The following is a 21542-nucleotide window of genomic DNA, read 5'->3' as shown; positions in this document are numbered from 1 at the left end:
CCCCGACCAGGCAACCCAGCTGGGGTTCATTCCTGTACATTCTTGCCAACACGGCGTGGTCGGTCTTCTTAAGTCTTCCTAATTTCAGCTCTGTTACAGGTGTGCTCATTATGACTTAAGTTTGCATTTTTCTAATGACTAATGATGCTGAGCATCTGTCTGTGTGCTTGTTTGCTAGTCATATCTTCTTTGTGAAGTGTCCACTCAAATCTTTTTCTCAGCTTTGTGTTGGGCTTGTTTCTTATATTGAGTTTTGAAAGTTCTTTATAGATTCTGGAACACAAGCCCTTCCATCACGTGTTACAGAATTCACACGTGTTTTCTCCCCATCTGTGGCTTGGCCTTCACTTCTTAATTGTGTCCAAGGGGAGTTTTTTTTATTCTGATAAAGTCCCAATTTACCAGGTTTTTTTTTTCTTTTCGAGCATTCTTTTGGAGTCACAGCTAAGAAATCTTTTCCTCATGCAAGAACACAAAGATTTCCTCTTTTCTTCTAGAGGTTTTATAGTTTATTTTCACATTTCTGCCTTCTGGTTACCTTGGAGGGGTCACCTGCACTCGGGGGACCAGGGCTTCCCCACCCACTCCTCTGGGTCTGGCTTCTCTGCCCCCCCACCCCCCGCACTGACCCCCGGAGCCCCTCCGTTCCAAGTGTGGGTTCCGTATTGCCACCCCACCCTGCAGAACCCAGCCTGCGTGCTGGGCTGTGACCCCCTGCACTCGAGCTTCTATCGACCTCCCAAAGAGCCTTCCTGGGATGGGCAGGCGTCTCCTCTGGGCATGTACGCTTCCCTGGGCTGGCTTCTGCCCTGGCCCTGATCATAAGGACTCGGGTCTGTCCTCTGGCCCGCTCTTCCGCCACTAGAAGCGCCTCCACTCCCCCAGCAGGCTCGTGCCCAGGGCCCAGCTCAGGGCCTCGGTCCAAAGGAGGGGCCCCAGGAGAGCTTGTGGACTGACTGTGCGTGAGGACACTCTCACGCGCTCTGCCCCTGGCCACAGACGAGGCAACCTGGGGGTGAGAAACTGAACGCTCACCTGGGCCACCTGGGCTCTGGGGCCTGGGACGTGGCCCCGAGGACTTCCTGGACCTTGTTCCGGGCTCCTGCCTCCTGTTTCCGGCTGGCCTTTCCATTCCCTGCGTGCACCACGCTGGCTCCTGCCTTGCTGCCCTTGGAAAGGGCTGCTGAGCCCCTGGCTTCTGTCTCTGCAGTTCTCTTCTCGTTCAAGTTGCAGGCTGCAAGTGGGGGAAGGTCCCCACTTCCCCCAACCGCCCGATGTAAAGGGACCACTTGGTCTTTAGCTGTCGTCACCAGTTGTGATGGTCTTAATGGCACATCCTCCCTGTCTGACACTTTCTCACTTGTCTGTGGTTGACAGGAGATTACCTTTAGGGGGACAGGGGTTTTGTCTGCCGTCCGCCCTTATCGTCCTCGTGTCTAGAAGTGTCTGGGGTTTGCGGAGGCTCCGTGTTGAGTGTAGAATGTAGTAAATCGGGACAGAGCTAGCTGGAGGACCCAGGTGTTCCCGTGGCTGGGCCAGGTCTCTTCTCCAGCCTGGCCTCACCCAGCTCTGCCGCAGCTCGGCAGGGTCCCGATTAGGTCCTCATGTCTAGGGAGGTCTCTATCAGTACCCCTGTGGTCCTGCCCAGGGCTCCCCTCCCTGGGAAAGGCGGCACAGCACAGAGTCCCCCGGGGTCCCCCCCAGATTCTGGGAGCCAGTGGGGCAGGAAGACGTGCTGGCCCGGGGGCCAGGCCGATGGCCTAGCTGGACAGGTGCCTAGTTGGGCAGGGGCCTGGCCCCGCTATCCCTCCTTGTACAAATGGGACAGACGTTAAGAGGAGAGAGACGTGTCTGAGGTTACACGGAGAGTGTGCAGCTGTGAGGACTGAGAACTCAATTGTCTTGCCAGCAGTGAAATTCTCTGAATTAAAAACCGGCAGATCAGCAGGTCCCTATTGCCCAGGGGCTTGGAGACTTCCTGGCTGGCCCCAGCCTGTCCTTACGCCCTGCCCAGGCGGGACTTGCACAACTGGCCCTGCCCGTGGAAAGGAGTGGGGAGGGCGAGAGAGCACCCCTCCGCTCCCTGAATTCTGAGGGAGCAGGGGGTGCAGTGGCGGGAACGAGGCGGTGGTACCCACTTGGCTTAAGGGCGGTCCCTGACTCGGGCAGACAGTGAGGAACGGAGCAAGGTTCTCCTGCCCCCTCGCCTCCCCCCCACCTGCCCATCTGCCTCTCCTGGGAGAGACTCCCAGGAGGTTTCCAGACGCACGTGGAGGGCCCATCCCATTCGGAGGCCAAAGGCTGGGCCCCGGAGAGGAGGCACGGCCACCGGCCACCAGCACACTTCACAGGAGCTGTCCTCCTGGGGGTCAGGCAGCCCCCCGCCGGGGCACCACGGGGCAGAGTGGGGGGCGGGGGCAGCCCAGGCTCCGCGGCTCAGAGAGCGCAGTTTCCTTTTCCCGGTCCTGCTGCTGACAGAGCTGGGTTCCAGCCCGTCTGCTGCTGTGAGGAGGCATCCTGGACCAGCTGGCCGGTGGCGTCTGAGGATGGACAATAACGGCCCTGATGATGAAAATGATACTTGTCCCTTACCCCGGGCCAGCCACTGCGCTAAGCATTTCCCACTCATTATTTTATTTCGTTTCATGAGGACGTACATTTTAGAGGTGGAAGGAATGAGGTGACAGAGTGGAAGTGGTTTGCTTGAGGTCACCCGGCTAGGGAGTGGTGGGGGCAGGGCTGGAACCTGAGTCTTCTAAGGGAGTCCAGAATCTTCCCTGACAGGCGCCCGCCTGACAGGGTCCCTGCGGAGGGGCTGTGGCCAAGCTTCTTTCCTCCCTGGCTAGCTCCTCCCCCCCCTCGCCTCCGGATCCTGGGGCCCCTGTGCACACCTGCCCTGTAACTGCTGAGCTTCCAGGGAGATAAAGCACTGAGACTAGGGGCTTTGTTTACAGTGACATAAATAGGAATGAGTGCAAGGGCCCTGGGGCCTGGCCACAGGGACATAGGGACAGGCTGGGCCTCTCCCCGGCAGGACAGAGGAAGGGGAGACCCCTGGAAGCGGCCTTATGTCTGGCAGGCACCCTAGGTCCGACGCTGTGGGAGGAAGTGGCCAGTGGAGGGGCATGCCATCAGAGGCTCCTAGGACCCTAAGCGGAGGTTGCATGTTTGACCTGAGGTCCTAGGCCCAGGTCACATGCTTGTGGGGGGTGGGCTATCAGTTTTGGCCTGTTTGCCGGGGTGGGGGGGGAGCCTGAGGAGACCCCTATCTCGACCATGCCCAGAAGAGCTGCTTGCCTATTGCCCAGCCTGGTGGTCAGGCCCTGCCTGCTTGCCTCGTGTCACCCTTCCATAGCTGTTACCAGTTTTATGCATGAAAAACGCCATACACAGCCCTGACTGTGTATGTGGCTCAGTGGATCGAGTGCTGGCTTGCCAGCCAGGGGGTCACCGGTTCAATTCCCAGTCAGGGCACATGCCTGGGTGGTGGGCCAGGTGCTCTGAGGGGGGCACACAAGAGGCATCCACACAATGATGTTTCTCTCCCTCCTCCTCCCTCCCTCTCTCTAAAAATAAAATAAAATCTTAAAATATCAAAGAGAACAAAAACAAAACCACCACACACAGGTCAAAACGTCAGCTTCCCCACTTCCTAGCTTTGTGAACTTAGCAGGTAACCTGACTTGGAGCCCACTTCTCAGCAGCACTGTGGAGGTCATGCCTGCACCAGCAGGTCACTGTGAGGGCGAGGTGAGGTCCAACAAGCACCTGGCCGCCAGCTCCCACCCAGGGGCCTTTTGGGGCCGATGTCAATCACTGCAGGGAAGGTACTGAACGGGGTTGTCTGTGTGTCTCTCCTCCCTTCTCCCAGCCTCATGGGCCTAGGATGGGGGCGGTGGATGAACTCCCCAGGGATCAGGTAGGAGGCCGGCTCTTCGCCAGCCCTGGGCTCAGGGGGGCTCTCTCGGCCCTGCCCACTCCTGAAGGTCTAATGAGTGGGCAAATGCTGGTTCTAGAGCTTGCTGGGGGCTGTTCCTAGAGGAGCCAGAGACGCATCATCTTGTTCTCAAGGCTCTGCTTCCAGCCCAGGCTCCACCGCCGGTGAGTGCAGGGAGCTAGGGCCCCGCGCAACCTCCGGGACCCCATCTCCCGCGTAGAGAAGGCCCCGGGGCAGTGGGCACCCTGAGGCGTCCTGTGTTGACGGGACAGGTGGTCAAAAAGGAGCCCGTGACACCTGTGCTCATCCAGCGGTCAGGTGAGGGCGAGTGTTTCTCGAAGCCGACAGGGGCCGGGTCGCTCCCTCCCCCCATCCCAAAGCGGAGCCCAGAGACAAAGCAGGCCAGGAGTGCGCAGAAGGCTATTATATATCATGCTTTTAATACAAACTTAAAAAAATCTGGAACAATATAAACTGTACAGATTTGATCAACTGTTTTGTTTTTAAACTAAATATCTAAACACACCAATGTCCCATTCCAAAATATTGCACAACGTTCTGAATACAAAATGCCTGATTGTATTCCTCCTTCACTAAAGAAAACAAGTCCACTGCCCCGCCCCCTGCGCCCCTCTCCACGTCACCTCGGCGCCCCCTTCCCGGCTCCGGGGGTCCGACGGGAGAGTCTACAGCTCACTGCATTGAGAAAAAGACATCATTCTGGACTAAAAGTTTACTTTCTTTACAAGACGATCCACCTCTTGATTTGTTCCTGGAAAGAGGGGGTAGATAGATAGGGGATGGGGAAAGGGGAGAAACGTTTTATTCTCTTTTTTATTTTAAAGTTTGTTTTTCCTGAAAAAATATCTTTGTTTCTCTCTTCTTAAGAAAAAATCTTGAAAAGAAAAAAATTACGTTTTACGTTAGAAATATACATATATTATATATACCTCTTACATTTTACAAATGTAGCAAATTATTCAATACAAACGGACACCAAAAAATGTAAAAAATAAAAAAAAAACTTTGTCTACGAAACCAGGTAAATTAGTGCAGATTTTTGTTTTTGTTTTCTTAAAAAAAATAAAATCGAAGCAAAATGCCTAGATTTGAGACGAGACAGACTGGACTGGGCCCTGGGCCCAGGGCTGGAGCCACGCTCCTGGACACACGCTTTTCTTCGTGTTTCAAGACACTAAGGGGTAGGTCTCCCCCTCTCCCTGCACGTGGCGAGATAACAAGCTGACCAGGTGTGGGGGTACCTGTGCGCGTGAGTGCGGGAGGAGGGGGCTGGGAGGGGGCATAAGGCGGCGTCCAGCCTTTCCCGGAGAGCAGCGGTCTGCCTGAGCCCGTCACCTGTGTGGGAGCCAGTGGCGAGGGGGAGCGAGCGGCCCAGACCGGGCTGGCCCCTGAGAAGTCTGGGGAACAGATGGCGCTAGGCTGGGGAGCCAGGGCACTGCCCCGCTGGGGGAGGTAGAGCTGGTGCCCAGTGCAGGGAGAGGCTGGCAGTGTCTGTCTGGGCGGGACCCACTGCCACAGCAGTTGCTCACTTGGGGTCGCTGGGGAGGGTGGGGTGCCAAAGGCTTTGGTACTTTCTGGTGGTGGGGATCTTGATGCCACGTGCCCCACCTGCCAAAGCCTCATGGTGCGGGAGCTGGCCCGCTGGGGTGGGATGGGAGAAACAACTTCTCTTCTGGCTGAGGGGGGGAGCGAACGCTCTTCCACCGTCCGGACACCCTGCTGCGCTGGCTCGGCCTGGCCCGCCCGGAAGGACACCCCTCGCAGCACCAAGGCCCAGTGGGGTTGGGCCGGGCAGTGAGGGCGGACGGCAAGAGGCACCAAGAAGTTTTCAAGCGGGCAGGGGCAGAAATGCAGTAAAACATCTACACGACCGAAGGACCGAGAAGTCTCAGTCTGAGGCTCAGGACTGCCCGTTACAGGCACGGCCCCAGACACAGACTCGCACCCGCCAGGGTCTCAGCTCCCGCATGGGCGGGGGCCACACACCAGGAGGGCCCGGGTCCAGGGACTTCTCTCAGGTGTCAGAGGCGGGGCGTTCCCTCGGTCCCTCGCGGTGAACCATTTAAACAATTTTTTTGGTCAAAAACAAAAGTGCAGATCCCTCCGGGTTCGGAAACCAGTTCCTTCTGCAGCGCCTTCCCCTGGGAGTGTATCGGGTTCAGCCGGTCTCACCCCGCCAGGCAAGCCACTCTGTAGAAGGACGGACAGCCTGCCCCGGCCCGTTCCCCAACCTCAGACGTAAATAAGCACTTGCGGCAACCCAGAATCACATCCAGAGGGGAAGTTTCACATGGCTGGGAACCCTTTAAACTAGGACAGCACACCAGGCACACGCATGCGCACACACCCCTCCCCCACTGGCCCCACCTCCCTACCCCCCACCCCAGGCCCAGGGAAGAAGGGGCTGCGTGAGATGCCACACGCGGCAACAGCGGGGTCTCCAGGGCCACAGTGACAGTCTGGTACTCCAGGTTGGGGTGGTGGCGCGGGGTGGGGGGCACAGGGCAGAGATGAAAGGAATTCCAACAGACAGAGGACTAACCTCCCTGTGACCCATGCCTGAGAGGGAGTGGGGGCCGGTGTCAGGCCTATTTGGGTGGCAGGACACGAGAAGGCCTGCTGAGGTTGGATGGCTTTGAGTGAGAGGACAGCTGAGTGGCCGATGCAGTGACGAGGGACAGCCTCTCCCCGCTCCAAGGAGGGCCCGGCCCCGGCTGCGGCTCTCCCTTCCCCGTGAGCTTGGACACACCAATCCTAGACCAGGTGTGTGAAGGAGGGAGGGAGGGTGGGCGGGCAGGCGGGCGAGAGGGAGCAGCAATTCACATCTGGACCATCCTTATAGCACAGGAAGCCACTAATCAAAGATGTTATATAGAAAACTACATGTAAAAAAAAAAAAGAAAAAAAGAAAAAATATAAAAACCCAAACCAACCAAACCAATCAGAGGAAGGCGGGACAACGGCAGGGAGGTTGAGTTAAACACGGTTCGGGTGCTTCAGGAGCCCCTCCCACTCCACGCCTCGGCCGCATTTTTCTAGAAGTGAGAGTGAGAAGATTGGACATCTTTTTGTATATTTTTCTTTTCCTCTTTTTTTGGCCTTTCCTTTCCTTTCTCTTTTCTGTGGTCTTGCGTTCTCCTGGCCCCGTGGACAGGTGGGCGGTCAGTTGGCTAGCACGACGGGCTGGAACGGCTGGCTGGGATACTGCATGGTGTTCAGGTTGTAGCTGAGGCCTTCCACGAAGGGTGTCTTCTCCAGGAAGATGCTGTTGGCGCCACCTCCAAACACCTGGGCCATGTCGAAGCTGCTGCCGTTGCAGGTGCTGGCCCCACTGCCGCCAAAGGGGGCCGGGGTGCCACTGCCCTGGCCGTCGGCCCCGTCAAAGAAGAGGCTGGGGGAGCCGCCGCCATTGTACACGAACTCCTTGGCATTGGGCGAGAGCTGGGACTGCGGGGCCGGGTTGGGTGTGATGAAGTTCAGCGAATGCATAGACAAAGAGAGGCTCTTGTGCTTCAGCAGGTTGTTGGTGGGAGAGCGGGCCATGTGAGGCTGCTGCTGTGGGGGCTGCTGGCCGCCTGCCCCGCCGCTGGCCACACCCCCACCACCTGCAGCCCCGCCGCCCTTCTTCATCTTGGTGGAGCCAAACTTGGTGGCAGCGAAGGAGGCGGTGGTGAAGGTGATGGGCTGGGTGGAGCGCGGGATAAAGGTGGGGCTGGGGGACTGGCCGAAGGATGGGGACGGGGAGTTGGACAGGGAGCTGTCCTGGCTGCCGATGGGCACAAATACCTGGGCGTCGGGGTTGAAGCTGCTCTTGATCTCCTTGTCCAGCTCTGGGGCAACACAGCCCTCGCTGTCATCCAGGTACAGCACTTTCACAGCCCCCTTCTCACCAATCTGGTAGGACACCTCGAAAGGGTCGATCCAGACGCTCAGCTCCTCGGGCACGTTGGCCCGCACATCCTCCAGTGCCAGGCCGCTCCGCCTGGCGGCCAGCTCCACCACGGGGTCCACTATCTCCCCGATGTGGACACAGCGGAAGCCGGAGCCCTTCAGTGGCTTGTCAGGGTACCAGTGGCCTTCATATTTCTTTTTCAAGAGCCGCTCTAGCTCCTCCCCAAACAGGTCTGCCCGCCGCCGGGGCAGCTTGTTGTATAAGTAGGAGATGATGAAGTTCAGGGCCACTTTGATCTCCAGCTGCATGGTCCTTTCCTGGGCAGACAATCACTGCAGGGCACGTGCACGGGCCAAAGGCGGAAGCCGGAGGGCAGGCAGCCTCGGGCTCCAGGTGGCTCTGGGAAACAAGAGAGGGCATCGTGAGTAGGGGAGCAGGAAGCCTCGGGCGATCAATGGCAAAGGACATAACGGCCCCGACTTCGGATCTCACAGACCCCAGGTCCCATTTCCGCTCTACTAGTGACTGCCTCTGTGGTGTGGCTGAGGGCAGGTCGCCTTTTCTGAGCCTTAGTTTCATTGGCAACAGGAGGTTGCCGTGAAGACTAGGTCAGTTCAAGGATGCAAACCACCTCATGCTCTACCTGGTGTTTGGGAGGTACTTGATAAAATGAGCTATTATTTTTTTAAGTAATATAATTTTTTTAAAGAAATTGAGATGTCGTGGTTTCCAATATTTTGAGAATTCAGACCACTGCACGACTAACACGAAAACACTGAACCCTTAATTCAGCTGGAGAAGGGAAGGCTTCCGCTAACTCGTTAGTCTCTGCAACATCTGAAACTGTGCTCCCAAGTGGCCACAGGCCAAGATATAAATTTAAAATCTTTAGTTTTCCCCCCTTCAACGGAAAGGGATACAGGTCACTGAACAAGACGTAGCACTGCCAATGTTTCACTGAAGGTTTGGACTCCGGTCACATCTGATCTGTCACCCGGGCTCCTGGGCATGTATGTGCTCTGGCTCACTCTGGGTTTGCAGAACTGATCTAAGAACGGCGCAGTATAACCGAGGCAAGCACTGCTGTCCAGACGGCCTCCAAGAATAGAGATGAGAGCATGATTCCCAGGACAAAGTCAAGAGGCCTGGGCCAACAATGGAACTGCTGACGAGGACTGCCCAGGGCTGCAGGGGAAAGGAGAGGGAAGGAGGGTCCTGCTGGCCAACACGTGTCTAGAGGGTAGGTGATGAGGAGGGCAGAGGGAAGAAATTTTCCATCACCCCGCAGCTTCCAGCTGGGGAGCCATCATCACTCAGTCTCCCGGGGACCGTCTGACCACCTGTCCTTGGCACCAGCTCAGATTTATCAAGTGTTTGGAGATCCCTGGAGAGGAGGCAGCTCAAGATAAACACTCAGATTGTTATTTTGGGATTGTCTCACAGCCAGATCGCACAGAGGTCGAAGAGGTTTATATTCCCGACTTCGAGGCCAGCCTCACGTCCCAGGAAGATGATCTGCGAGGCCTTAAGAGCTCCAGTGATCCCCATCTCCTCGCTTTCTCCAAAAGGACAGCTCCAGGCTCATGCCACGGGAGAAACGAACCGAAGAGGCCCCCTGCCTCGCAGGGCCGACGAGGCCAGAACAAGTTCCTAGCCAGACCTCTGGGCGAGGCTGTGCTGCTGAGCTCAGCACAGAAGTGAGACCGATCCAGGATCCGTCAAGGGCATCTTCAGTCCTGTGACAGACCTGGCGCTGGAATGTGATTCAAGTCCCTTCTTGGTCCAGCACAGAGTGTCCAGGGACTAATTCTAGGCTTGAGGATCTTGCATTTTCTGAACACCTGTCTCAACTCACTTCCCTGTGGTTCTCAGACCTGGGCCATGTCTCCTAGGGGCATTTTTAGGACTGAATCCTCAAGTGAAGCTCTCCCAGGGGAGTTTCGGAGAAGATGCACCAGGCCAATCTGGAGCAGCACACACACTGGCTGGGTCTAGGCCTGCCCTCGTTTCAGGTCTGAGCAGACAGAGGGTCATGCGGGGGAGTCACCAACAGAGATGCTCTGAGCACAGCCTCCCCGAAGCTCCCCACAGGGATGCTCTGGATTCAGGAGACCCTTATCTCCCTTCTATCACAGCTTCCAACAAACACTGAATCTCCAAGTTACTTCAAATATCTATTCGTGGTCACCACAGATCACTTCCAGGGGCCTTCTGGTTTTAAGAGAGGAAGGGTTAAGATCCAAGGGGCTTTCTGTTTTTGAGGACTGGGTTCATCACCAGATGCAAAGCTAGTCACCAGGAGCCTGGGCCTCGGCTCAAGAATGGACGTGCGGCTCTGGCTGGTGTGGCTCATTGGATTAAGCCTGCGAACCAAAGCGTCGCGGGTTTGATTCCCAGTCAGGATCCATGCCTGGGTTGTGGGCCAGGTGCCCAGTAGGGAACGTGCAAGAGGCAACCACACAGTGATGTTTCTCTCTCCCTTCCCCTCTCTCTAAAAATAAATAAAATCTTTTAAAAAAAATGGAGGTATGTAAGGGCTACAGTAGCCCATTAGAGGTGTCCAACACAGAGGAGACTAAAATGTAAAATGCTGTGAAGAAGTCGGCACTGGTTTCCAAGAATGAGCCTGAAGTTAAAGGCACAGACTTGAATCCAGTAAATGACACTTCTCAAGGCATCGCACGGCCTCTTAGCACGCCACTCAGGCCAAAGGGCCCCTACACACTTCCAGCCCTCCTCCACCTTTAATGCGGATCTGCCTTCCAAGCTAACCCCCCCTACACGGTTCAGTCTGGAACTGAGAGCATTTGAAATGCAGGCGAAGTCACTGGGAAGTGAGCCTCCCACCTTGAAACACAACAGAAGCACTATCATCAGCCCTGCCTCGCTACCCATTTTCTGCAGCATAAGCAACCAAAGCTGCACACCCATTTATACCTCAGTGATGCCGCCGCACAAGGAAGGAAGTATATATAATGCCACCTTTGCCTCTTTAATTGGAGAGCAGGCCGGGCCAGATGGCTGTGGGGTGGGACCTTACAAAAATGCCGGACAACCAGAATGGGGTTGTCTGCTCTATCAGCTCAGGCTCTAATTTTGACTTCAAGAAGCTTATGGAACAGAGGATTAAAGCACTAGTGCCGTCTTGTCTTTAACTAAAGATAGAAGTGACCACTCTGATGAGTTTGCTCATTTTTTTTTAGGCGATGAACAAATTCTAGAGTTTATATATAAAATATTTATAGAATATGTAAGATTAGAAAGCTTAGAAATAACTACCCTTCAACAAAAGACACAAGTAGATTTGGGTTAAGCAGCAGAAGAGGACTCTAAGCAGCTAACTGTTTAACAATAGCAAATTTACCTTTTGTCAACATATTAAAAAGCTGCAAATGTGAGAATAAATTCTGTCAAACCTTATTTAGAATCTTATCCTCGACTTGTTTGCTAACAGCAACAAAGTTCATCGGATCCCTCCGGCTGGCTCGTTTTAAAGAAAAGTGCATAAAAGGACAGAAATGAGGGCGGTGGTGGCTGCAGGCAATGATAGAGTAATGGACAGTCCAGAGAGAATGCCTAACAAAAAATGCAAAGGAAGAATTTTAAGAAGAAAAATTGTTATATACTAAAGGAGAAACGGAGAACCTGGCTGGGCAGAACTGGTTAGAGCGTCATCTGAAACGTCTAGGTTGTGGGTTCCATCCCTGGTCAGGGCACATACAAGCAACCAATGAATGCATAAATGACTGGAACAACGAATCGAAGTCTTTTTCTACTTAAAAAAAATCGAATAAAAAACAGGAGAAAAGGAAAGATAATGACAAGGGACCCCACCAGGCTCTCAAACCGTGAGACCCTATAAAAATACTCAGGCATCCAAAGCCTTAACTTTCAAAGCGTCTTATGATCAAGTGCAACTGGATTCACGTGAGTGTGGCCAGAGCAGTCAGGGAGGAGGGGTCCTCAATTTTGACAAGGTTAGTGGGTGCCACAAACTGGGTGCCAGGGAGTAAGAGCTAAGCTCCAGGGCCACGGGGGACAAACCCACCCCACCAATCCCGGAGCACCGGCGGGGCAGGTGTGGTTCAAAGGCTGCCAGGACTTGGGCCGACTGACTGATTACACAACCCCGCCCAGAGTCTCACACCATCTCCCCCAAACACTGGCTGGCACAGCCCCAAGTCTGACGGCAAGGTTCCTTCCGCCTGAGACGGCCTTTTCTAGGGCACTCCAGGTTCCTCCGAAGCCGGGAAGACTTGACTGCGCCCCGATGTAAGCGGGGAGGCCAGCGGCGAAGTCACGCCCCGCACTCTGGGACTCGTAGTCCTCAGAAAGCACAAGCTCGGGTTGAACCAAGTGACCTACTTTCTTTGCACACTACACCTCCCGGCGTACTTTGCGACGGCTCCCGGGCAAACCACGCATGCCCAGTGAGGGCAGGTGGCCCAGGCTCGGAGAACCGAGGAAAAGTTTCCGAGGCACATGCGCGCTGCGGTGGACTGCCCCCTCCCCCGCCCACCGCCTAATATATTTTATATAAATTCTACCCCTAAGGCCTACTTGCCGTACTGTATCGCCGTACCATACCCATGTCTCGGTTTCCTGAGAGGCTTAACTTTTTCTCCCTTTCTCTTTACCGCCTCCCATGGCTGCCCAATTAAGGATCTGCTTCAAATGAGGTTTCCTGGCTGAAGGCGGTGGGCTTGAATAGATAAGGTCACATTCCCTCCCCCATCCCAGCCACTTAATCTGTATTCCTGGGGTTTGGCGGTCTCCGTCGGGAGTTGCTGTAGGGACAGTGGATTCAGAAAGAAAGAACCTTCTCAGTTAAGGACCGGCGTGCTCGGCTCCAGCACCCCAACAACCAGGAAAGTAAAGGCAGTAGTTAAAAGCCAGTTTTCCCCGTCCTCTCAGCCGAAGACATTCCCAGTTAAGCTGCGGGGAGGCGCCGGGCCGGCAATCGGAAGGCCAGAAGCCAGCAGGGCCCAAGCCTCACGCTTCTAAATTCAAGTCCGAGTAACCAGACCCGGTGAGGGAAATGGGAAGAGGTTCCCGGGCAGGGAAGGGAAAAACTGTATATCTGACACTCGGACATCACCTTCCAAGACTTCAAATTGTTTGGGAGTCTCCTCCCACTGCAAGGCCTGCTCTATGACCAGACTTACAGATCGAAAGCAAAACTCCCCTACAGGGTGTTAAACAAACCTAATCCTTCCTCCCACATGAGCTCCTCTCCCCCTCCGCTTAAGAGGGGGATGGGGATAGGTGCCTAAGAAAGCAATAGGGGTGTTTTTCTGCTGCAAAATCTAAGATGAGGGACCCACTCCCAGGGTAGGATGGACAGGAAGGAGAAGAAGGTTAGTATACAGAGCAGGCCCCGAAGACCCCTTCCACTGGCCCCCAAGTTGAAGCCTGCTGTGTGGGGTTCTGGTTTCTCTTGGGGGATAGAAAAGGGCCTGCCAGTTGCCCTTCCTCCCTGCTCCCTCCTTCCCCTCCCTTTGTGGTCAAGGACACAGTCCATCCTTCGGGCAGGAGAATGAGCTTAGGAGTAGGGGCTGTTCCTCCTAGGCACCTCACCAGGATCCATCAGAATCCACTCACTGCTATTACTCTGAAGGTACTTTTTTTTTTTTTCCGCCTAGTTTCCACTGAAAACACTAAAGAGGATAAAGACCTTAAGCCCAAATTGTGAATTCTGGCTCAGCGGCCAGAGGACGGTCACCAGTGACCGGTCCAAAAGGGGGGGTGGTGAGGGGGGTGTCCACCTTCATTTCTTAGGCTTCACAGGGCCAGAAATAAACCCTATTAATTATTGCCACCCCCTTCCCTACACACGGGGCGGGGGGGAGCAGAAAACAAGGCCTGGATCCCCTTCCTTCTTCCTCTGATTTATTTTATGGTGGCGAGAGTTGGGGAACAAGAAAAATCAAGCAAGTCTCTAGGACATGAAGAACTGAGGAAGGCGGACGGGGGTGGGGGATGCACACCATTCAGGAGGGAGCTACTCTTGCAATAGGGAGAGAAGAGGTCTCTGGGTACCCCAGGACAGCAGGAGCGTGAGGAGGGGAAATGGAGCACAGGGGGAAAGGAAAATGCTAGCCAGGCATGGGGCGGGGGCGCGACAGCAACGTGTAGCATCCAACAAAACGAAGAGCGGGAGTGGGGCAGGAGAAGCTGTCGGGACTACCAGGTATCAGGGGGCAACCGCCCGCAAGCCCCCCACTCACTCACTCGGGTCTCTGCGGCGGCGGCGGGGCGGGCTGCGGACCACGGGGCGGCTTCTCCCTCCAGGGTGGTCCGGGGCGCGGGACAGAGATCGCTCGCCCTTCTTTTCCTGGGCGCCGCCCGGCCGGGGCCAATGTGTCCTTTTCTTCTTTGAGGTCTGTGGGCGAGTTGGTGGAGGTTATGGGCTATGGCTCTCAAATAATTCAGCTTTTTGCAGGTCGGGATCAGCGGCGGGGGACAGAGGGCGGGCGGGCGGGCCGGCCGGCGGTGACCGCGTTGGGATGGCGGACTGGAGGGTGGCTTGTGTCACGGGGGGAGGACAGTCCGGGCTGTGGCTGGCGGGTGGTCCTGCCCTTCTGGCCCTGAGTCTTCCTAGCCACTCTCTCCTTTCCGAGAGGACCCGCACCTTCCAGCGCCCCGTCCCGAAGTGAGCAAAGTCAATGAAAAGTTTCACCCTTGGCAACCCTGCGCACGGATCTGGCTTCCCCACCCCTGCGTGATGCGTCCCTCCGCCCTGCAGGGGCGGGGCCGGCACCGTGCCGGGACTACTTTCGAGCCAGCGGGTAGCTTAACCCCTGGGGCGCAGAGGCTCTTGCACTACGAACTCGCTGGTACCTCGCGACCCTCTCTTCCTTCGTCCCCACCCCCCCCACCCCCGTGGTAGGCCCCTCTTCATCACTCAGTTCCTAGCTCAAGCCGCATCCCAGCTAATTCCTTCCCCATTGCAACGCCTTCTCATAGTTGTCTTTTTTCACGCCCCAAACCAATCAAATCATGCTCGCGTAGGGTGTTTTCCCAGGTGGACAGAGTTCCGCCAGGGCAGGGGCTTTGGACTACGACCGGGATGCTCACTTTGGGTGTCCTGAAGGGATATTGCGGGGAGGGAAACGTCCACGCTGTGTCTTCGGCCCTACACCTGCTTCCAGGCCACTTTGGCTAGTCCTTCCAGCTCTGGGCGACCGGCCCGCAGCACTAGCACCACCTGAATTATAGGGGAGGAGGAGATGGCGGGGCGCGCTGAGAGCACGACACGAGCTCTGGAAACGTTTTGGACCCTTATCAACTTAGGTTGGCCCGACTCCCCGGAGCGCCTCGCGCCTTGTCGGGGAACGAACGCCTGTAACGTCCACGGGAGGGCGAGGGGGAGATCGGGGCGGCCACAGTGAGCGAGAAAAGGGGGAGGCGAGGAAGAGGGCAGACGACCAGGAAAAGGAACCGCCTCTGGCGCCTTGTTACCTCGTGGCAGGGCCGACCCCTCTGCGGACTGCCCCGTTCTCTCCCCGGCTGGTGACCCCCATAAGGGACACTAGAAAGCCACATTTCTTTTAGTAACAGCCCCAGCCTTCGGGTGTTGCCGCCTGCCAGTGCCAGGGACTTGGGACTCGCACACCCGAGGGTCCCTCGGACGCTGGATCAAGGCTCGGCGAACCCGGGACGTGGTGTGCCGGGCCGCGCGCACCAGCCTCTTTCCCGGGCCCTAGCCACGCAGGCTCTCGGTCACTTTGTGACTGCGTGCGACGCGGAGTTAGGAGGCTTGTGCCCGGATTGTCGGGTGGCGAGGCACAGGGCTCCTGGGAGCTTGAGTGTCAAGTCTTTTACCCTGTTCCTCCTTTAATCGTCTATTTCCCAGGTCTCTCCCACCCCTGACCTTTATTCTCATTCTAGAGGGTTCCAGCCCGTCGGCAGCCGCTGAGCCCAGGTGGGGTGGGTGAGATCTGAGTTTCCAGCTACGAATTGTTTGCAAATTCATTGGTCACTCTTTTTTTATGGCAAGGGCAGAGGGCAGCGTGGGGGGTTTAAATTAGTTTTCCTTGACTGCAGCAGAGAAACCGGATTGCAGGGCAAACTCCACGGGGAAAGGGAGGTGCGAGGGATCTGGAGCACGAGAGCCCCATCCCCCACACTCTGAGCGCTTCAGCTCTTGGGGCACCTCCAGGGACTACTTGCCATGTGCGTCAGCGAGAAGCATAGCGTCACATACACGCCCCCTCCGCCATGCCCCACTCCTCCCCTCTCCCTTTCCCTCTCCCTCCTCCTCATTCTTCTACCCTCCCTTCCTTCCTTTCACCGCTTTTCCCCTCCCTATTCCTTCCCTCTTCGCCTAGTTTTTGTTTTCATTTCAACCAGCACGCCCTGCCCGGGCAGAGTCCCCATCGACCCACAGGGTTCCAGAGAACTGAATAGCTAAAAATATACCTGGTATGCTAGCAACAGCCTTCCCATTGGTCGAGTTCAGGGGAGAGGCGGCATCTGATTGGGTTTTCATCCAGCCGCTGGGACTAGGGTTGGGGGCCGAGAGCGGGGAGCCAGGTCCTCGGGCAGAGGAAGCGTTTGCGCAGTGGGGCCTTGCAAAGGCTGCTGGTATTGGTAGTTATTTATTAGAGGTAGCCATGGAAATATGTGGGTTTGAATCCTAGTTCTGCCGCCAATCACGTTATCTTGATTTAATGGCAATAAATCTCTTCCCATCATCAAACTTGTTTTCTCCTCCTTAAACTGGGGATCGTGTGGATTAAACATGATTCTGTATGCAAAGCCTAACAAATAGTTGCTATTCTTAAAGGTAACCATTCTGGCAAATTATATTTTACATAACCTGTGTTCAGTTCAATGTGTATTCCCCAGTAAGACACCTTACAAGACAGAATGATAAGAAAGGTGAGGGTGAGCTGAAAGGAATTCTCCTATAGTATAGTACCTCAGGAGGGGAGTAATGGAGCCGATACACGCAGATGGAGGGCTCCCACCATTCAATGCAGGCTGAGAGAGGGCGAACTGAGCCCTGGAAGGAAGGCGCTGAATTAGTGTGTTCATGCTTTGGTTCGTATTTCTCCTGCACTGTGGAAACAGCAGCCCTGAGCAACGTCACTAAAAACAAACTGAGAAATCCAGGCTCCTTCTCAGATGGGAGCCCTGTGCAAAGGGTGAGCATGCAAACAGGAAAAGATAAAACACAGGGGGGAAAAAGGTATTCACCCTCCTTAACTGCTGATGTCTCCATTTATGATGTGAAGAGGAAGACGTTTTTTCCCTTCCAAACATGATTTCATCTTGCCAGGGCTTGTGAGCTGAATCCCTACTCGAGCATTCCGTTCCCATTTGGAATAATCATCCCTTCAGAAGCACACACCATGTTTTAGGCATGGCGAGTTTCAAAGTAAGCATGTGCAGAGGGGAGAGGTGGGGGCAGGTCCCCTGAGAGGAAGCAAGTTATGCCAGATGTTTTGTTACTCTGACAAGTCAGGCTGGTCATAATTAGGACCAATTAACCGTCAGGGGTGAGTCACTCCCATACATACATGCCAGGGTGACGAATTTTGTGGTTTCTTTTATATTATCCAAGAAAACAGTCCCTCGGTTTGATTCTTCAAATCCATTGCCACAGCAGGGTAGGAACGAACAAAGAAAGCCACAGCAGAAACTGGCTTTGGAGAAGAGTGATTGAATGTACAGGGCAATGTGAGTGAATTCTAGTAAACAAATGAACAAACCTATCTTTTGCTGAGAGTAACATTTTAGTGTAGGTAGTGGAGAGAGTTGATAAGGAACTGGAAAAGTGGGAATTGGAATGCTTTTTTTAGGCACAAAAATTCCACCCAAGGCAAAGAATCTTTCAACTTTATGTCCTAGCTTCAAACTACTATTAAGCAGCTACAGGTCAGAACAGAGTGACAGTCTCTCTGAAATTTAGTCATTTCAGTTTGATTCCCTGGGAAGTTAGTTTTCTTAATTTAAAAGCTGCTAATTGGGCCCTGGCCAGGTAGCTCAGTTGGTTAGATTGTTGTCCCAATACTCCAAGGCTGCGGGTTTGATCTCAGGTCAGAGCATGTACAAGAAACAACCAATGAATGCATAAATAAATGGAACAACAAAGTGATGTTTCTCCCTCTCCATAAATATATAAATATATTTATATATTTATTATATATATAATCTATAATCTGCTAATTGGCAGGCCAAGGTCCACACCAGGTCCACATCTGTTGGATGTATTGTCTTGGCATAGACTGATACATTAAAAAATTGTTAATGAGCTGAAAAAATTTTTAAAGTTTTTATTTCTTTTTAGAGAGGGGAAAGGAGGGAGAAAGAGAGGAAGAGAAACATCCATGTGTGGCTGCCTCTCACGTGACCCCCACTGGGGACCTGGCCTGCAACCCAGGCATGTGCCCTGACTGGGACTTGAACCAGCGACCCTTTGGTTTGCAGCTCATGCTCAATCCACTGAACTATACCAGCCAAGGATGAATTTTTTTTTTTATTCTCACCCAAGGACATATTTTCATTTGTTTTTAGGGAGAGAAATATCAATTGGTTTTCTTTCTCTCTCTCTCTTTTTAAAAAAAGATTTTATGTATTTATTTTCAGAGAGAAGGGAAGGGAGGGAGAAAGAGAGGGAGAGAGACATCAGTGTGCGGTTGCCTCTTGTGCGCCCTGTACTGAGGACCTGGCTCGCAACCCAGGCATGTGTCCTGACTGGTAATTGAACTGGTGACCCTTTGGTTTGCAAGCCTGTGCTCAATCCACTGAGCCACACCTGCCAGGGCAATTGGTTTTCTCTTGTAAGTGCCCCAACCAGGAATGGAACCAGTCACCTAGGTATGTGCCCTGACTGGGAACCAAACACTCAGCCTTTCAATTAAGGAACAACGCTCCAACCAATTGAGCCACACCAGCCAGGGCATGAAGTAACAATATTTAAAAAATTGGAAGACGGCACAAAAATCTTATTTTACCACTTGTCCTTAATTCAAAAGCTCTGATAATACTGGGCATTCAGGGTGACAATTCTATGGAGTTGAATGGCAGCCCTCTCCTTTAAAACAGAGCCTGTGCACTCTGGTTCTCCCACAGTCCCCACCTCCATATTGTCTTCCAGATGGGAAAGCCAAGGGTCACATACCATTTATCAGCGTGTTTGGGCTATGCTTACACCCCTCCCTTTTCAATCGATTGTATTATTCACCCTGACTCCTGTGTTAGTGACCCCTTTTCCAGTTCAATGTAGTGATTTTTTGAGGGGCTGCCTGCTGTGTGCCCTGAAGTGGTGGGAGAGGCAGAAATGAGCTCAAGGACCTTATGATCTAATTCAGTTTTGAAACTCTGGGGTGTGATCCATTAGTAGTGTCATGAAACCACTTAGTTTCATGTATTTCAGCCAGAATCTTTAGAATAGAATGGGATAAAATGAAAATGCTGGAGTGCAATACACACAGTAAATATTGTTCTATGAAACTCGTATGTATATACTAGGCATGGAGCTAGTCCAAGTGGGACTGCTGTGGGGCATCTGGAGCACTCATGAGAGGTCAGGAGCTGAGAAGGAAGAGGTACCGAGTTGGCTGGCTGATGTGAGGGTGAAAGGGCATTTCAAACAAAGGAAAGCAGAGCCAAGACCACAGGAGCGTGCAAGGAATGTCCCTTCAACGGCCTAGTGATGAGAGAGAGAGAGAAGTGGAGAAAAACCTTGCGGGTAGGGGAGAGAGGGAACCATTTGGAGAACCTCAGTGCCAGGACTTAAATGTCTCTCTGTGAAAAAGTAGAGACTCACAGTAAAGGAACCACCATTTTTGCCTGGCTGGTGTAGCTCAATGAATTGAATGCGGGCCTGCAAACCAAAGGGTCGCCGGTTCAATTCCCAGCCAGGGCACATGCCTGACTTGCAGGCCAAGTCCCCAGTTGGGGGCATGTGAGGGTCAACCACACACTGATGTTTCTCTCCCTTTCTTTCTCCTTCTCTTCCCCTCTCTAAAAAATAAATAGTCTTGAAAAAAAAAACAACCCACCATTTTTGTAAAGCTTTCCCAGTAAAGGTCAGGCACTAACAAGGTCCAATTTTTATTTTACTTTATTTACTTTTAGAGAGAGGGGAAAGCAGGGAGAAACATCAATGCAAGAGAGAAAACACTGACCAGCTACCTCTTTCTTGTATGTGCCCCAATCAGTGACTGACCCCGCAACCAGGCATGTGCCCTGACCAGGAATCGAACCTGCAACCTTTCCCTTTCTGGGAAGATGCCCAACTGAGCCACATCAGTCAGGGCTAACAAGGTCAAATTTAATCTGTTGTCCCAAAAAGGTAGGCGCTATTACCATTATTTAGTAGATAAGAAAAAAGAAGCACAGAAAGGCTCAACGACTCACTAAAGGTCAGTAGCAGAGCAGGAATCAAGGTCTCATTATAAACCCGGCACACTTCTCATTACACCTTTTTTTTTTTTTAACAAGAGCAATATAATAAGTGCGATGTTTAAAGGAGATTAATTAATCATAGTCAGGAAAGGGAACTACTTTCTCTGTCAGTAGTGCTCATTTCAGCACTGGAGAAAAACAGTAATTTTGAAGACCATTCTGATTTTTGGTGGCCATACACAGATCATTATTCTAATTCTCTTCACAGAACTGTATACTGTTAGAGGTGAAAATTCAGCTTGTGATGTTTTCCCCACAGAAAATTTGTACTATCATTATGCCAATTTTTACAATTGAAAAGGAATTTCTGAAGTCCAAGGTGGACAAAAATTAAAATCAAAACCACTTAGTTTATCTCAGGTGGTTTGGAACTCATTTATTGCATTATATTGTTTCCTTGGTCTCTTATAAGAAAGGAACCAAGAACGGGATTATGAAAGTAGGTGACAAGGAGTGGCATTCAGATGAACTCACTGGGCTAAGGTCGACTTGCTCCATTAGTTATCAGTGTGGAGGGTATAATCTTATAATCTCTGACCTCCTACTAGGCAGTATTCTTTAAAAATTTCTTATTTATTTATTTGTAGAGAGTGGGGGGGGCGGGGGGAGAAAGGGAGGGAGAAAAACATCAGTGTGTGGTTGCCTCTTTGCGCTCCCGACTGGGGACCCGGCTGCAACCCAGGTATGTGCCCTGACTGGGAATTGAACTGTTGACCCTTTGGTTCACAGGTCAACACTCAATCCACTGAGCCACACCAGCCAGGGCTGGGCATTATTCTTAAGTTTCCTTGCAAGATGTTTTAGAGGCATTCACATGGAGGCTGATAGAACACTTAACGTGCTTTGCTGAAATTAAGGAGTTTTGGAATCATTTGTAGATACAAGATGTTATATTGACCAGAGTAGTTAATAAGCAAATTTTAAAAACCTAATTTTTTTTTTTGCGAAACATTTCGACTTACATTACACTTTAAAATCACTGTGGAATCAATGGCAATTCTAAACATAATCTGAAAATGATCTGTTCTCTGCAACATTTTGACATACCAGAACCCTTACCTGATGCTTTAGAACTGCTTAGCTCCCAAACACATCATCCGGTTCAGATGGTCTCCCATCATCCCCTTTACCCATGGGTTCCAACATGTGCTTCAAAGCCCAATTATCTGGTTTCCTTGGTTTACATTATTTATTCAGTACGGAGCACCTGCTACCTGCCAGGCACAGCAGACTTGGTTCCTGCCACCACAGAACACAGCCTACTAGCTGTCAATA

At 53.0% G+C, this 21542-nt stretch overlaps 1 protein-coding gene across 2 annotated transcripts; it reads right to left on the bottom strand.

Annotated features, from left to right (window-relative positions):
• Positions 1–6318: 6318 nt before the first annotated feature.
• Positions 6319–14519, bottom strand: TOB2 (transducer of ERBB2, 2). 2 transcript variants are annotated; one of them, XM_045834741.1, is made up of 2 exons: positions 14078–14519; positions 6319–8249 (listed from the first exon to the last, which is right to left on the bottom strand). In XM_045834741.1, the coding sequence occupies exon 2, from the start codon at positions 8156–8158 to the stop codon at positions 7121–7123; it is 1038 nt and encodes a 345-aa protein (XP_045690697.1). In that variant the 5' UTR covers positions 8159–8249; positions 14078–14519; the 3' UTR covers positions 6319–7120. The 2 variants fall into 2 exon arrangements, with proteins under 2 accessions (XP_045690697.1, XP_045690696.1); XM_045834740.1 differs by having other exon boundaries at positions 14082–14519.
• Between the last annotated feature and the right edge of the window lie 7023 nt (positions 14520–21542).

This window comes from Phyllostomus hastatus, unplaced genomic scaffold, assembly GCF_019186645.2.
Source record: "Phyllostomus hastatus isolate PE091 unplaced genomic scaffold, TTU_PhHast_1.1 phas_contig_198, whole genome shotgun sequence".
Taxonomy (NCBI): Eukaryota; Metazoa; Chordata; class Mammalia; order Chiroptera; family Phyllostomidae; genus Phyllostomus; species Phyllostomus hastatus.
Note: the sequence above shows the minus strand (reverse complement) of the source record. Positions and strands in the feature narration are given on the sequence as shown.